This window comes from Puma concolor, chromosome B3 (assembly GCF_028749965.1).
Source record: "Puma concolor isolate L17-30 chromosome B3, mPumCon1.1.hap2, whole genome shotgun sequence".
NCBI classification, from domain to species: domain Eukaryota; kingdom Metazoa; phylum Chordata; class Mammalia; order Carnivora; family Felidae; genus Puma; species Puma concolor.
The window spans coordinates 81,688,436-81,705,328 of NC_141672.1; the positions used below are offsets into that span (position 1 = coordinate 81,688,436).

Sequence of the window (16,893 nt, forward strand, 5' to 3'; positions counted from 1 at the left end):
ACTTTTCTTGGTTGTAAATGCTTTGTATCATTTCCATTTCAGATTGCTTGACTAATCAGTTGATTCCAAATCAACATAAACATAGGGTGAAGAGTAGCCACACTAAAGCCATTATATAAAACAGAATTCAGTGAATGCAAGGATTTACACACAGTAGAGAATTGGTAATTATCAATTAACCTTAAAGCAAAAAACACCAACCTAAGTTTGGCAGCTTCTAATTATATAAAATCTTCACAAACTAGATAAGTTTTATCTATCATGTAGCATTGTTTTGTCTAAAATATACACAAATAACATTCTGAGAAGAAACTCTGTGCACAATACAAGCTACTCAAAGATGAAGACCGAATTTCTACGTAAGTATAAATGTTTAAGAACTCCATGTGAAACAAGGCCCATTGATATTAACTTAAAATTAAAGTTTATAATATCACCTAGCCTTTGACAGAATCTGATCTGTGATGGCCCTAAAGAATGTCTGAAATAAATGTGAAGATGCTTCTATAAATAATGGGGGGGGGGGGGGGAGCAGCTACTGGCCTTCCAAAAACAATTAATTTAAAATAGGAAGCAAATACTGTCTAATAATGACCTCAGGATACACTGAACTGAAAGTCTGATTCAATTTCAGTGCTAAATCATACTTCACACTTCAGCAAACATCTTACAGTAGTACTGTGGAGGAAGCACTGAAAACCTATGTTAATGTATAGTCACCTGCTCTCTATTGAAGAGGACCAGGATAGGGAAGAAACCTGGAGATTCTAAGACTCTAAGAATAAACGATAAATTATTTCAAGATATTAGTCAAAATTATGCACTAAATCAAAAGTCATCAGTATAATTCCCAAACAGGCACAGATAGAGCAATACTGAGCCTCAAAGACCACAGGATTCTTAGGAGAAACTCAGCAACAATGGCTAGACGATGAAGGATGAATGCCAAGTCATGGAACAAAGAGATACACTACAAGAAAAATGGAATATTTTTAAAAGAGCAAAGAATTCGCTACAAATAATTTCCATGAATACATAGCAGTAACTTTCTCCCTCCCTGAGACAGGCACGTGCCTTAATCATCTACGTTTCTGGCAACTAGAAAAAAGCCCACAACTAACCAAGAGAAAAAAAGTAAATGTATATTAACCTTCTGCAACTCATACAGCATGCGTAAACATTACAAACAATGGTTATATAGTGCGTGACTTCTTATCTTTGCACTTCTAGCACTTATCATTTTATTGAAGTTCAAAGAAAAAAGCGTATAGAATAAAATCATCTGAAGAAGTTTCTCCTCATACCGTTTTCTCATATAAACTTCTCAAATTCTTAGTGATGTGACCATTTTCTGCCCACAAACCCTTTCCATTAAGAAGTTTTTAGCAGATGGACTCCTGGAAGACCCTGTAGAAAAACTAAATCATAGAAAATATTCAATTAATTCCAGTCGGTATCAACCTAATGCAAAGTCTAAAACAAACATATTGAAATGCACAAGCTTTGACATATTCACCAATGTGAAAGCAACTGATCCTATTAAACAATGATCCTATTAAACTAGTTAAGTATGAGCAATCTTCCATTGTTCCCGTGCAGGAGAAACATTTTATCTAGTGAGTTGGTATATTATTAATAATATTAACATTACATTAATATTAGTTAACATTACTATTACTATTATTATTCTTAATGTGATAGTTAACATTTACCGAGGCTTCCTTTATGATCTATTTTACATGGATTATCCCATTAAATGCTCATGACGATCCTATGATGTAGGTACTATCGCCAGCCCCAACTTTACAAATGTGAAAGCCACAGTGTAGAGAAGTTAACTAAACCAAGGTCATAGAGCTAGCATGTGGTAAAGCCTAGAACACAGACAAGTCTGACTCCAGAAATCCCACTTATCTCTTGTAGGCAAAAAAAAAAAAAAACCAAACAGACAAAAAAAAAAAACACACAAAAAAACACCAAAAACAAAAAAGCATTTGTTATACACAAAATTGGTTTTCTTAAATATATGTAATTATAAAGATATTATTGGTCATCATTATAGTCCAGTGATGGAACTGAGGAGGAAACACCACTCAGTCAATCCTGATACACCCAGAGGTGTCTGTCTCACCTAGAGAATTCCACGGTATACATACCTATTTTGTTATTTGTAAGCAATGCTACTTATGGCTCCACCCAAATCTTGCTTATGGCTCCAAGAGATTTTGAAATAAAATGTGTATTCAAAGATTTTGCCACATTTCTCTCATGAAAGACTCATTAAAAAAAAAAAAAAAAACATACATACTTCAATATTAGCTCCTAATAATGAAAGCTGAATTAATAAAAAAATAATAAAATGCTACTTTTTTCTTGGGTTTAATCTGTTTCATTCAGCAGCAATGATCTCATTTCACATTCTACCACCTTGAAGAAATTTAAGGGATTTCTTTGGAGGACTGCTATAAAATTATCATTGACATTTTAATTAAAAAAAGAAATGTATGTAGAATAAACAGGACATTTCCTCTAACAGTCTGCAGTGGCTGCTCCATTGCTTCTTTGTACAGTCTTGGTAAATTATGCAGGCTCTCACTAGACAGAGCAGCTGTATTTCACTGTCTTCAGTAATGTAATCTACATTTATCATTATTTTAATTAAGCAGATTCTTAATTTGGTACTTTCATTGCAAAGAAAAATACCTTATTCATTTTTTTTTTTTTTTTTTTTTTTGTAGACAGCATCTTGTCAGTCTTATGAACCAGAATTTAATTTTAAACATGTTTCTTACTGCAACTGGTCACTGTTAAAAAAAAAAAAAAAAAAAAAAAAAAAAAAACCTACCATATTTGGTTTCCATTTCATTCTATTGGTTTTAAACACTGGTTCCTTCTCTATAATATATTTTTTTTAAAAAGATACTTTCATAGTTCTCAATTTTAACCCAAATGATATACTAAAAACAAAATGTGGTTTATTATAACATTAAATTCAGGATTACTCAAAATCAATATGAAGCACAAATAAGAACTTTACAAGAAAAACAATGCTTTAGTCAATGTTGAGAAAATTTAATTCACAAGTTCTTTGTGCAAGATTATTTTTACCATCAGGTCATTTGAAATGTCAGAATCTTTTGCTAAATCTATCACTGTGGAATGCAACAGCTTTTAATCATCTGGAAGACAAGTTCTGAACAGTTTTATTCATTTCCCATTACTATTTGTGGTCACAACAGGTTGATTTTTAAAAAATAAACTGGTGAATTACACTTGAAGTGTGCTTGTTTAAAGGGTTCACATAGAAACAATTATTGTAATAGAATGTTGCCACATTAAACTGTGCATTTTAAAACATATGGTATCTCAAATCTTCTGTGTCAATAATGGGAGGCCTGGTACTCAAAAAATTCTGTATTTAGCACATATTAATTGAGCATCTTTTATGTGCCAGGTATAGAATTAACTGCTCTGAATTCAAATCAAAGCAGCACAAAGCCTTTGTACGAGAGACAGAGAGAGAGAGAAAATTTATCTATGTGTACACACACATATACATATATGGTATAGCACCAAAATGGTTTTTAAACTTTGTTCCTTCAAAAAGAGACTTGAGCCCCCATCTCCACTTCAACCAGAAAAGCTCCACTTTCATCTATTTTTATAAATCAGTCTTTTTCTGTAACTGGGTAGAGAAAGCAAAATCCACTTACCTAGAAAAATATGGGCTCTAGACTACTACCGAGAACACAGGTCAACAAAAAGTATCCTAAGTTTTCCCCAATACACCCAGGGTTTGAAACAGTAAAAGACTCTTTGTTTGAGTTTCATTTATTATCAGTTTTCACAAGTTGCCAAACATTGGTTTGCTAGTAAATGTCCATTAGAGTTTATAAACGTGGCTTATTTAAGAAGTTTGGGGATTGAAGTCTGTAAAGACTTGAAAGTTAATGCACATCTCATTGTGTCAGTCCACATTACTGAGGGATGCCATGTCAGCTTTCAGATTCACATAAATCACTGCAAGTCATGAGACAGAAATTTTTGAAAAATCTAAAGTGCATTAAATGTGCTCTAGATTTTTATTGAAATGTCCCTGTATAAAACAATGCCATTTACCTTCACACTGTGATTTTTAGAACAAAGTAACCATTTGGGCATTTGTAACAACTTGGCCAATTAATATACATTATCTCTAATCCCTTACAAAAACCTCAAAAGATAAACACTTTTTACTCCCATTTTGCAGACAAGAAAGCAGGCTCAGAGATTAAGAAATGTGTTCAATATTACATAGTGAATACATGGAGAAGCTAGGATTGGGCCCATGCTCTTTTTACTAAAACCCTTTCAGAAGGAAAACAAACTTAGCCCATGGAATTTTTCTCTTCTGATCACAGCTAAATATGATGCCTGCTTTTATTATCATCTAATAACTTCACATAAAGTTGTGTTTACAATAAAAAATTTAGTATCAATATATACAATCAAATAGGTAACCAATAAAGAAAGGAAGGGAAATCTAAAATTTAAATCAATGCTAATGAATGACAAATACTTTAGACATTGTGTAACTCCCTGGGTTTGAATTTAAATAATGTCCTGTATAAAGCCTGTGTTACCCAATTCAGGGACAAGTAAAAGTTAAGTTCTAGGCAGCCACTTAGGCTCTAATTAAATAGAAGAAAAGAGCACAAAGGAACTAAATTATTTTTAAAAATACTCCTATTGGAACTCAACTTCAAAAAGATATTTCATGAAGAGACAGTACAGCTTGTAAGATTCCTTCTATCTCAAATTACCCTGATGAATGTCTGATAAAACTTGAGATTTACCACTGGGTAACAACAAGAGGTAGCCAATAATTCTAAATGAAAACTCAGAATGGTCCTTTGTTCCCTTTGTCTAAAGTAAAGCCGCTCGTGAAAAACAAGAATGTCTAGTCAGGAAAAAGGGGTCTCTTGTCTGAGCAAAAATTAAATTTAAATATCCTGCTTCTTACCTGAATATTCCAAATCATCTACATTTATCTACTGTTCACTGAAAGACTACAGAGGGCACTGTTGCATCAGCTTTGAAGCTTTACAATAGAAGCCTAGAAAAACTGTCTACAATGTATAATTTCTTTAAAGGGTCAAACGCATGGAAATCTACCAAGCTTAATATAAGGGACAAAACCAAAATGTATGTTTTTTTAAAAATAGACTGGACTTCAATAGGGCAAAAAAACTTAACAAAAACAACTGTCAAATTGAGAACACTGCACCGCACACATTTTGCATTTCCTTTTGTAGTGCTTTCAAGAGAAAGGTAACTAATCATAGCACCTCCTTATCCAATGGAAACAGCAGCCCATTGCAGAATCCTTTTTACAATCAATAGGAAAATGAATGTGGCACCTCATGCAATCCTTCCATAATTCTATCAACAGAAAGAATGCAGTCTGTTTGCATACTTTTGTCTAAAAGGCCAATTCCATTTGTCCCCTCTTTGGGTAAAATGACAGCTACAGATCAATCACTCTCACATGAAAGTAAACACACTGCAAACAAAACAAAACAAAACAAAAAAAGGACCAAAACTGAAATCCTCACCGTTTTTAAACGTAATTTTGTTACACACAGGAACTCAAACTCAAAGCAAAATAGAAAAAACAAGTTTTTCCTCACAGACACGTATTTCATGCTATCGTGCAATAGTACTGGGATACAAAATTTAAAAGTTACAACAATACGCACAAAGATTATAATTAGATATGAATAACATTCAATTAAGCTTCCATATATTTTCTGTTCTCTACATCATTCCTCTTGCGGTTCTTTGAAACTAAATTCAATTAAGTATAGTGCCAAAGTTTTTTTTTAATACATATGTTTGCAATGTATTACAGTAAGACTAGTATAAAAAATATAAACCTTTTCATTACACTACCACTTAATTCTTTCCACTTGTTTACTCACCAAAAATTTAGATTTCTGACACTACAAAGCAATACAAAAATAAAAGGGACATCATTTTATTTTGGTGACTTAAAAATAATGTCTTGAGTTGCTGAACCTCTGTAGAAACACTAGCATTAGCTATAAGAATTACAATGTCATGATCAGGCAACTACAGATAACATGTAAAATGTGAAAGGAGGACATTCTGCTAATGCATATCAGATCGCAACACCACATCACGTATTTGATAAATCAACATTAATATAGGTACCATCATAAAACTAAGGCCTCTAATAAAGAACCCCAAATTCCCCAGAAAAACAGTATACAACTCATTTTGTCACTCTCAAACTTCCAGAGAGATTAGCACCTTCTCTGAAATCAAAGTGCAGAACTGTGAAAGCGTTAAAAATTCTTCAATAATATGTCAACCTACTCATAAATCAAAAAAGAGGGGAAGGGACTTCAGATGGTATGTAGATTTCACTTTATGACAAAAGCCTTGGTTTAACAAGTTATTTTCAGCCAATAAAAGTCAAAAGTAAAGCATTGTTAAAGTGGCCAGCACTGACTCTAAGGCTTTAGCTTATTAAGTTAACCAAAATGCTACTTGGGTATTGCTCCCTTAAATTATTAATTTATGAGTTTTGTTCCGTCTCCTCCTGAGGCAAGGCAGTTTGTAGGTATGTTGAATGCATGTAAATAAACAGAAAGCTTTTATAAGAGTCTAATAATACACCAAACATAATAAAACAACCCCTTTTAATGAACACTGAATGCACAATCCTATGAACCAAGTTTATATAAATGGGCTATATAATTTAAAGGAACTGTAAGATCCTCTAGGAAGTAAATGCACAAATTCAGAAAAATTAAACATAAACCTATTGATTTTCATTGATGTGATACAATTCTTACAACAGAATCCAAGTGTTGCCGTGTGCCTATGAAGAGTATGCTGCATGCAATTTTGTAGAAATCTAAGAGGAAGGTCGTCAACTGTGAGAAAATTTATTTGCAATCTTGCTTTTCATCTACCATAAGTATGACTACAAAAAAAAAAAAAATCAGGGAATGCCTTTTAAACATCCAGTGTATTTAACTGGATATGTTAGTTACTATTGCAGAAAGAAATGCAGGATATTAAAATCAATTTTAGTTAACTCTAATTTATGCAAAGCTTGATTGTGAGCAATAGCTGCTAAAAGGATGCAGCATTGTTGATTCATATACAAGCATTTTACTTAACTACATTGGGTAATAGCAGTGCTCTTAAAGGAGTATAAAAAGCAAAGTGATTAGCAGTCATTACTGTTAATTAGTGCTCACATTGCATTCCTTGGGATGAATCTCCTGTAAGTTGAATATATGGGAAGTTTATTATTTAAAGAACTGCCAAACCTCGCCTAGGTAAGTATTGGAATAAACCGTCAACTATCAGTAAACAGACTAAAAAACAGGGACAGATCAGCATCCAATTAGTATGTCTAAGTTTTTAAACAGGAAAAGGGTTGAAGGGAATAAGTAAAACTGGAAACTCATACTTCACATTCTGCAATCTCACTGATAAAAGGAGGAAATGTGTGTTTATCAAACTTGCTGTGAGTGCACAGTTCATTTGGAGTCCTGTAAACAATCGCCTGACTGCCCACTTCCAAATTCATGTGAAAATCTTGGAGATTCAGAGCATCATATTCAGCAGGCAAGGTCACTCTAGCGATGCCCTGGAAATGGGAAATTAGGAAAACGTGGCAATCAGAGGTTTAGGGCTGACCAGAAAAAGCCCTGAGGCTGGCGTCCTATCTTTCACCAACTGGTCAGGCGGTCTCTGCTTATTCAGTATTAACACAACAGGGCTGAGAGTGAATGAGAAACACTCCACACACCTAACTGGGACATTGGCTTTCTTGTTTAGAAAATGATAGGCATTTGTCACAGGGAGAAAAACAGCAACAATAACCACAAAACTCAAACACAGCTTTCAAGAACAAGTTCTGAAAGAAAAACAGGCTCCTTGTAAACCTTCAGAAAAGGACCTAGGGAATGGCGACATCCTGTTGATTATCAGGTTTCCTTTCCTCCTAGACCATTCTGTGCATTTTAAAATGGAGGCCAAATCATTAACAAAGAAGCTTCAAATACAATGTAGTCATTAGAGGGAAAAAAATTAAAAGTTCAAATGTGCAAAAATTACACATTCTTAATACTTGCTACATGCAGATCTAAATACATCTTTCAATTATTTTTCTATACATACATTTCACAAATATGTTTTACAAAACTGTAATTATACCTTACAGGGTATTTGGTAATCTATTTGCTTCTTTTAATAACATGTACAGATGTATTTCTGCAACTTCATTTTTGATGCCATATATTCCTATATATATATATATATATATATATATATATATATATATATACCATAATTCAGTTTGCCAGTCATTTCTTAATTTTTGAATACATCTGTATTTCTTCAGAATAAATTTCCCAAGGTAGAAATGTTTGGTAAAGAGAATCTATTTTTTGTGTCTGATGAGATCTGCCAAATTACCTCAGAAAGGCTGAACCAATTTATAGGGCTGCTGGCAGCACATAAGACACTCATTTCTTCAAAACCAATATCATTTCTTAAGCCTGCCAAAATAATAGCAGCATTTTTGAGTAAGTGAGATTGCACATTTTTTGGTCATTTGGATTTCTTTCTCTATGAACTGCCTGTTCATATCCTTAGCCCATTTCTCTATTTGGAGGCCACTTTTTAAACATCAAAAAAAAAAAAAAAAAAAAAAAAAAAAACCAGTGAGAGAGTCTTCTCAAATGCAACCTTGGAGGATCACGGAAAAGAGATTATTTTGAAGGTATATTGTAATTATATACACATTCAAAGACTCAATTAAGGTTGGTAACTTTCTATGAGACTCCTTTGCAACATATTATATTATAGAAGGAGGATTCCTATCCTGCCCAAAAAGAATAAAAAAAATTAAAAGCTGAACTAGTATAAATATTGTCTCATTGAAGCAATTTTTATTTTCTATAAATGAAAAATCATACTAATCTATTAATCTGGAGTTAACAGCAATGTTCTGTTTTTTTGTTTGCTTGTTTTTATTTGTTTTTATTTTTCTGTTATTCCAGGAACAGTTTGAACACACACAAAAAATATGAATTGCCTTATTGGCAACTTTGATAAATCATGGAAGGAAACTGTAACTACAGATGATAGACAAGTTCCTCATGCTATTATTACCCTGGATCAAGGACTTAATTAAAATGTTATTCTTGTGGTGCCCGGATGGCTCAGTTGGTTGAGCATCCGACTTCAGTTCAGGTCATGATCTCACAGCTCGTGAGTTCGAGCCCCACGTCGGGCTCTGTGCTGACAGCTCAGAGCCTGGGCCTGCTTTGGATTCTGTGTCTCCCTCTCTCTCTGCCTCTAACCCACTTGCATTCTGTCTCTGTCTCTCTCAAAAATAAATAAACATTAAAAAAAAATTAAAATGTTGTCATTCTTGAGAAAAGTACTAAAGATAAGAAAAAAATGAAAAATGCCCTCTCTTCCAAGTCAATTCATTTAGGGCTTTTTCTCAGAGAACCAAGGAACTGACAAAGTAGCCAAATATACTGATTCCTACTTCATCTTCAGAAACAGACTTAGATTAGAATGTAATTTCAAGCTATAGATCATGTCTTTTCCTTTTCAAACAAACCATAGCTTAAAGGTGTTACCTAGAACAGTGTTTCTCAAACTGTGTTAAAGACAAGGGTATTTTTCTCTTAATTTCTAAAACTTTGGAGACAGAAACATCTATAAAACACAATTAAAATAAAATATAAAAAAAGAGACAAATTTTACAAACATATAAAATATGAAGCCAATTTTTTTTGTTATTAGATTCAACAGATATAAAAATACTCTCAAATAAGTATAAAAGTTTCCAAATGCTTATTTTCCATTTCTATAAATAGCTGACCTTGAACCAATAACAATCACTTCATGGACAGCACCAGCCCCTAGACTACACTTTGAGTAGCAAAGATTTAAAATAATTCTGAGAGCTCTGAAATGAGATCAAACACAGATAGATCACTTTGATCCTTGACTCAATAACCCCACTTCACCTTATCAAACCACATGCCCACCCCTCTGTCTCACAGTTAATTCACACATGCCTTATTTGTTTATATATGCACTATATATGTACTGTTATGTGGTAGTATCTTCTTGATAACACAATGTAATGGTGGGAGGCAGAAGAATACAGCGATTAAAAGTACATATTCTACTACTTTCTACCTGTGTCACCTTGGACAAGTTACTTAAAATCTCTATATCTCAGTTTACTTATCCGCAAAATAAAGAAAATAGACCAGGGTTGATAAAGATAAATTAGAATATAATGTATACAACGTGTAACAGTGCCTGGCAGATTGTGCTACATAAACAACATCAATTAAATTATAATACAGAAATAACTGAACAAAAATCACATGGCTGTAGGCTTTCTAATAATCAATATAAAAAGAAAACTAGAATGAGTTGCATGATTTACAGTGTTCATACAATAAAAACTGTCCAACGGTTATAGTTAAGGCAAGACTATTACAAAGACCAAATCCGGAGAAATATTTTACCCTTGGAGTGCCATAAAGTTAAATGTGTGATATGGTAAAAATCCTCAACAGCATCCTTAGAGGAAATATACAACAAAAATTTTGAGCGTCTCACTTGGACAAGGCTTCATGGTGAGCACTGCAGAGTATCCAAAATTGAAAAACACATAGTCCTTGCCTTCACGAGGTATAAACTAATAAGCAAGATATAAGCAAGATATACTGTATATGAAAATAATTATGTAAAACAAGGCATAATATAATAACTTCCCTCAAAAGAAACTAAACACAACCAAAATTCAACAAATAAAAACTACACTTGAGGAAATCATCTTTTACATCCTTATCCTTCTCTCCTTCAACATCAAACCCAAGGGCCTATTATGAGCCAGCCAGACCACGTATAGGTCTACAAGTCTGCTGCCCCATCTGGTCCCCATTACTCCCTGCCTGAAATTTGAAGATGCCACTTTGCACTCTGTTCTCTTTGAGATTTTAATGGTGTTCTCAAGAGATACGTGTCATCCTCATCTGCTCGCAGGTGCTCCCTCTTCACTCTTCATAAGACCCAGGGAGCCCCTCTGACCTCCAAGTACTGAGCACAGTATGTGCTACATAGTCAAAAGACAACTGATTCCAAGTTGAGTAGTCATAAATACCCCCCAGGATATAAGGCTTTCTGAAACTGAGGATGAAAACAGTACTTACCATGGGCACCTGGGTGGCTCAGTCAGTTAAGCATCCAACTTCAGCTCACGTCATGATCTTACAGTTTGTGAGTTCTAGCCCCACATCACGTTCTGTGCTGCCTGAAGCCTGCTTTGGATTCTGTGTCTCCCTCTCTCTCTACCTTTCCCTGCTCACTCTCTGTCTCTCTCTGTCTCTCAAAAATAAATAAACATTAAAAATTTGTTAAAAAGCAGTAGTTATTAAACTTCTGAAGAGACCAATGTGAGACTATGATAAAAATCTCTCCCAGAAAAATTTACATATACAAAAAATTTGCACAGAATTTCAGAGTTCAAAAACACCTCTCCCCCCTAGATTAAGAAATCTTATCTTACAGTAATCACATTATCTGCAATGAATTCCACTGGACTGATTTTTATTAGTTTTCTATGACCAAGTTCAGGTTAAATGACCACTCAAAATCAGTAGAACTTCGGTGAGGGTTAAGTAAGCCACAAAAATGACTATGAGACAAGTAAAAATTATTAACGGAGCTAAATTGTGAAAAGCTCAAAAGGGAGACCATGGATTATTTACCAAATAATGATTCTCTCTGCCTTCCCCACTTGCCAGCAAAATTACTATGTAGGAAAGAAACCGTAAGGGAACTGGTCTTAAAATAGACCTTGAGCCATTTCAATGGCTCTGAAACTAATCATATAGTAGGTAAAAAAGAATTCTGTAAAGGAAGGGAAACAAATGTCTGGTAAATAATTTCTGCCTTTTCTTATCTGTCAATGTATTTAAAAAATTATTTTTATTTATTTTGAGAGAGAGAGAGAGAGTGAGCAGGGGAGGGGCAGAGAGAGAAGGAGAGAGAAAATCGTAAGCAGGTTCCACGCTGTTAGTGCAGAGCCTGATGCAGAGCCACAAACCGAGAGATCATGACCTGAGCAGAGATCAAGAGATGATGCTTAACCGACTAAGCCACACAGGCACCCCTATTTGTCAATGTATTTTCATAAAAATCTACAAGGAGCAATGAACTTTATCAGGGTTAGATGCGCTTAATTTTGTTCACTAAGTTTAATTTAACAACTGCTCATTGAGCACTCAATGTGTGCAAGTACACAAAATAATCACATGATCCAGCACTGGAGATGTTATGAGTAACTGTGATGTAATTCCATTGGCATTGAGAGGTAATAGCTTTCACAAACAGGAGTGTATATAATAGCCCTTTTCTATTGCCACTGGACATTTAAGAGCCATTTTTAAAAATATCTTATTTTTTCATATGCTCTTTCAAAAATCTAAATTCTCTAAAGTCAGCTCATGTAACTTTCAAATAGAAGTCCTTGCTTGAGGCTTTTTACAAATGAGTTAGTAGAGAAAACACTGCTTAGATTTTAAAGATAACCATAGAGTTAAATCTGAAAAGAACATGCCAAAATAAGTTTTGATGGAAAGAAAGCATCTGTAGATAACAAGTTTTGTCATATTCAGGTTCACTTCTTTATCTTCTTTTGAATGACCCATGCATCAGTTTATTCATGTAGGTAACTAGCTAGAAAACATTAATTCCACATGTCCCTTAGAATAGGTTCAATTATCTGAATGAAAAAGTCTATAAAAAAGTCTCAGGAGGGCCAAAAATTATAGGCAACAATGTAGAAAGATAAATTCAATCTAATATAAAATACAAATTTCCCCATATTAAAACCTCTTTCACAATTTGAACAATTACCATTCTTTTTCTTCTCTGTATTAACTTACTAATAAAGTCAAGAGGAATTACACTCATCTCAATGCCAACTTACAGCTACTGCTTAATATTAATATACTAATGGAACTTTGCAATGAAAAAAAAAACTGACTTTATTTAGCTTTACTGGATTATTTTGGAAGCAAAGGAATAAAGTAGAAAGAAAACCTGGCACTAACATGAAGTCGGCAGGCTAAGAAAAACAACAAAAAAACAAAAGAAGACTAATTTATACAGCATCTTTCTTCCTAGAAACCTAAAGAGGCTCTCGTATATTTCACCTTTATTCTCAAAACAGATAAATAAAAAAACAGAAACAGAAAGATATATTCGTAGTTTACAGATGCAATAAATGAATTCCAGAGGAGTACAGTTGAACACAATGTCTATATAGTTCAAGAGTTGTATAAAAATCCCATATAAAAAAAAAAAAAAAAAAAAAAAAAAGGAATACAATGCCCGGCTCCTCAAGGTACTTAGCATCTTTAAACAAAACCCACAAGATAAAAAACAAAACAAAACAAAACAAAACCTAGTAGCTCTGAATATCAAGATAAAGTACTATAAGAGAAATACAATATTATGTGCAGGTTCCAGAGAGAAAGATATTATATTCAGTGAGAGCATTTGAAGGAAGATATCAAAAGGAGATGCCATGTGAAAGAAGCAACTGGAGAGGAAGGATTATTTATGACTATAGCACAGCACTGTACAGGAAAGACATGGCCTATGTGGGTTAAAATGAGTTCTGACATAGCCTAGTTTAGATGGAACATAGGTTCCATGTGGGGGAATACTGGGAAATGATGAAAGATAAGCTTAAGCCATATTGCAGAGCACCTGACAGATCAATGGTGAGCAACAAGGATTTTTGATGAAGAGAGGAATGTGATTGGATCTACACTTTAGAAAGACTAACCCGGCAGGAGTTTGTAGGATAAATTATAAAAGGAGAGACTGGAGGAAAACCATAAGTGAAATATCTAAGGTGTCAATTAATTTACAGGTCTGAAGCCAGGTTCAATCTAACATGATGCCGGAAAGCCTACAGAATCTATTAAGACTTTGTATTTTGTAAGTAAGTGGGACTAAATCAAGCTAAAAAGCTTCTGCATAGTTAAAGGAACAAACAACAAAAGGAAAAGACAACCTACAGAATAAGATATTTGCAAAATCATGTATCTGATAAAAGGTTAATACTCAAAATACCTAAAGAATTTATACAATTCAACAGCAAAAAAAAAAAACCAAAAAAAAAACAGCAACAATAACAAAAGCCCCACAAGTAATCCAATTTAAAAATGTGCAGCGGAACTGAATAGGTATCTTTCCAAAGAAGACATCCAAATGGCCAACAGTACAAGAAAAGGTGCACAACATCATTAATCATCAGAGCAATGCAAATCAAAACCCACAATGAGATACCACTCACATCTGTTAAAAAGGCTGTTATCAAAAAGGTAACAGATAACAAGTTCTGGTGAGGGTGTGGAGAAAAGGGAATACTTGGGCACTGTTGGTAGGAATGTAAATTGATACCGCTGCTATGGAAAACAGTATGGAGGTTCTTCAAAAAAAAAAAAAAAAAAAGAAAAAGAAAAAGAAAATAGAACTACCTTATGACCCAGCAATCCCACTTCTGAGTATATATTCAAAGGAAATGAAAACAGGATCTCAAAGAGATAACCTGCACCCCCAGTGTCCACTGCTGCATTAGTCACAACAGCCAAGATATGGAAACAATCCAACCCATCAACAGATAAATGGATGAAGACATGTAATACACATATATCTCATTATATACTAAGCAAAATAAGCCAGAGACAGACACATGTGGAATCTAAAAACCTCCAGACCCAGAGAAATGGGGAGTAGAATTGTGGTCACCAAGGGCTGGGGTGGGCTGTGGGAAGATGTTGACCAAAGGGTACAAATTTCCAGTTATAAGATTAATAAATTCTGGGGGTCTAAGGTACAGCATAGCGATTATAGTTAATAATACTGTATTACACTTGAAAGTTGCTAAAAAAATAGATCTTAAATATTCTCACTACGAAAAAAAAAAACAAAATACGGTAAATAAGTGATGGAATGGATGTGTTAGCTAATGCTAGGGTGATATCATTTTGCAATATATAAATGTTTCACGTGAAAACATTGTACACCTCAAACTTATACAATGTTATGTCAACTATATGAATAAAGCTGAAGAAAAGACAATATTTTACATGATCACCAGTAAATAAGTTTTTAATTCAATTACTATAAAATTAAATCCCACTTACACAGATTATTATGTTAAGCTCATTAATATAGTACTTTTTGCTTCCTTCTGGGAATTCACACTAGGTGATTTTATTTAGAGTTAAGAAATAGGGAAACAAATTTTTTAGTTGGTATGTACCACATATAACAATATGAAAAAAATGTTAAACATTCAGTTAAAAGCACCATCAAGACTAACATTTATGTATTTATTTATTTAAGTTTTTATTTTAATCAGTCAGTGCTCATCACAAGTGCACTCACTCCTCAATCTCCATCACCTATTTTACCCATCCCCCACATACCCTCTGGTAACCATCAGTTTGTTCTCTATGGTTAAGAGTCTCTTGGTTTGTCCCTCTCTCTCTCTCTCTCTCTCTCTTTTTCTCTTTGCTCATTTGTTTTGTTTCTTAAATTTCACATATTAGTGAAATCATACGGTATTTGTCTTTCTCTGAATGGCTTACTTCACTTCGCATTAAACTTTCTAGGTCCACTCATGTTGTTGCAAATGGCAAGATTTCATTCTTTTTTATGGCTGAATAACATGCCATTGTATATACCACCTCTTCTTTATCCATTCATCAATCAGCAGATAACTGGGTTGCTTCCACAACTTGGCTATTGTAAATAACGTTGCTATAAACACAGTGATGCATGTATCCTTTTGAGTTTGTGTATTTGTATTCTTTGGGTAAATACCCAGTAGTGCAATTGCTGGATCATATGGTATTTCTATTTTAACTTTTTCAGGAACCTTCACACTGCTTTCCAGAGTGTTCTTGGCTGTTCCTAAGAACAGTGCAAGAGAGTTCCTTTTTCTCCACATCCTCACCAACACCTGTAGTAAGACTAAGATTTATTAAGAGTTAATCTTGATTTATAAAAAAAAAAAAAAAGAGTTAATCTTGATTAAATGAAGCCAGCTTGAATGAAGCATCTCCTATACCATCCTACACCAGATTAAACAGATGACAAAGACAGGGTGCTGTAAAATTTAGTGTCACAATATTTGTAATACATAGCTATTGTAATTCACTTTGCTTAGAAACACTGCCCAGTGAAAGCTGAATTAATTAGACATGGAACTGTTAGTTTATGAAGTACTTCATGTAGACTCCTTGTCACTTTTTATTTACACATGTTTTTATTTAAGCCACCATCAAGCCCTATCAATCCACCTACAATGTCCATTCTTCCCCTTTCACACTGCCATTCCCCCAGTTCAGGTCCTCAGAAACTTTCATCTAGCCCAGTATCTCAGTTTTCAGTTTGAGCTCCTCATCTCCAGAATTCCACTTCTCTAATCCATTTCTCGCATCATTATAGTGGTTCAACTTAATGTCCTTGAAGTTCCCTTCAACTGTACAATTCTATGTCATTCCATTTGCAAAATCCTTCAGGGTAGTGGCTTTCAAATTTGTTTAACCATAACAATTTGTTTAACAGTGTAGAATATACATAACATACATTTATACTCACATAACACTCATTTATATTCACATATGTGAATGCACATTTCACAAAATATAATTAACCTTACTATGTACAATGCATTTTGATATTTTCTATTTTATTCTAGTCTCTTTCATTTAAAGAGAAAAAGGTTGTGACACATTAAACTCAGTTGGAAAA

At 33.8% G+C, this 16,893-nt stretch overlaps 1 protein-coding gene across 3 annotated transcripts in view; it reads right to left on the reverse strand.

Moving 5' to 3' along the window:
* Positions 1-16,893, reverse strand: part of DPH6 (diphthamine biosynthesis 6) — a 198,283-nt gene that overhangs the window by 152,712 nt on the left and 28,678 nt on the right. Inside the window, exon 4 of one of the 3 annotated variants that reach the window (XM_025919642.2) lies at positions 5,732-7,666. The exons of the other annotated variants lie outside the window; for them this stretch is intronic. Within the exon in view, the coding sequence (XP_025775427.1) occupies positions 7,481-7,666 (186 nt within the window). The 3' untranslated portion in view covers positions 5,732-7,480. Of the gene's footprint in view, positions 1-5,731; positions 7,667-16,893 lie in introns of those variants that run through there. 3 annotated transcript variants of the gene reach the window in all.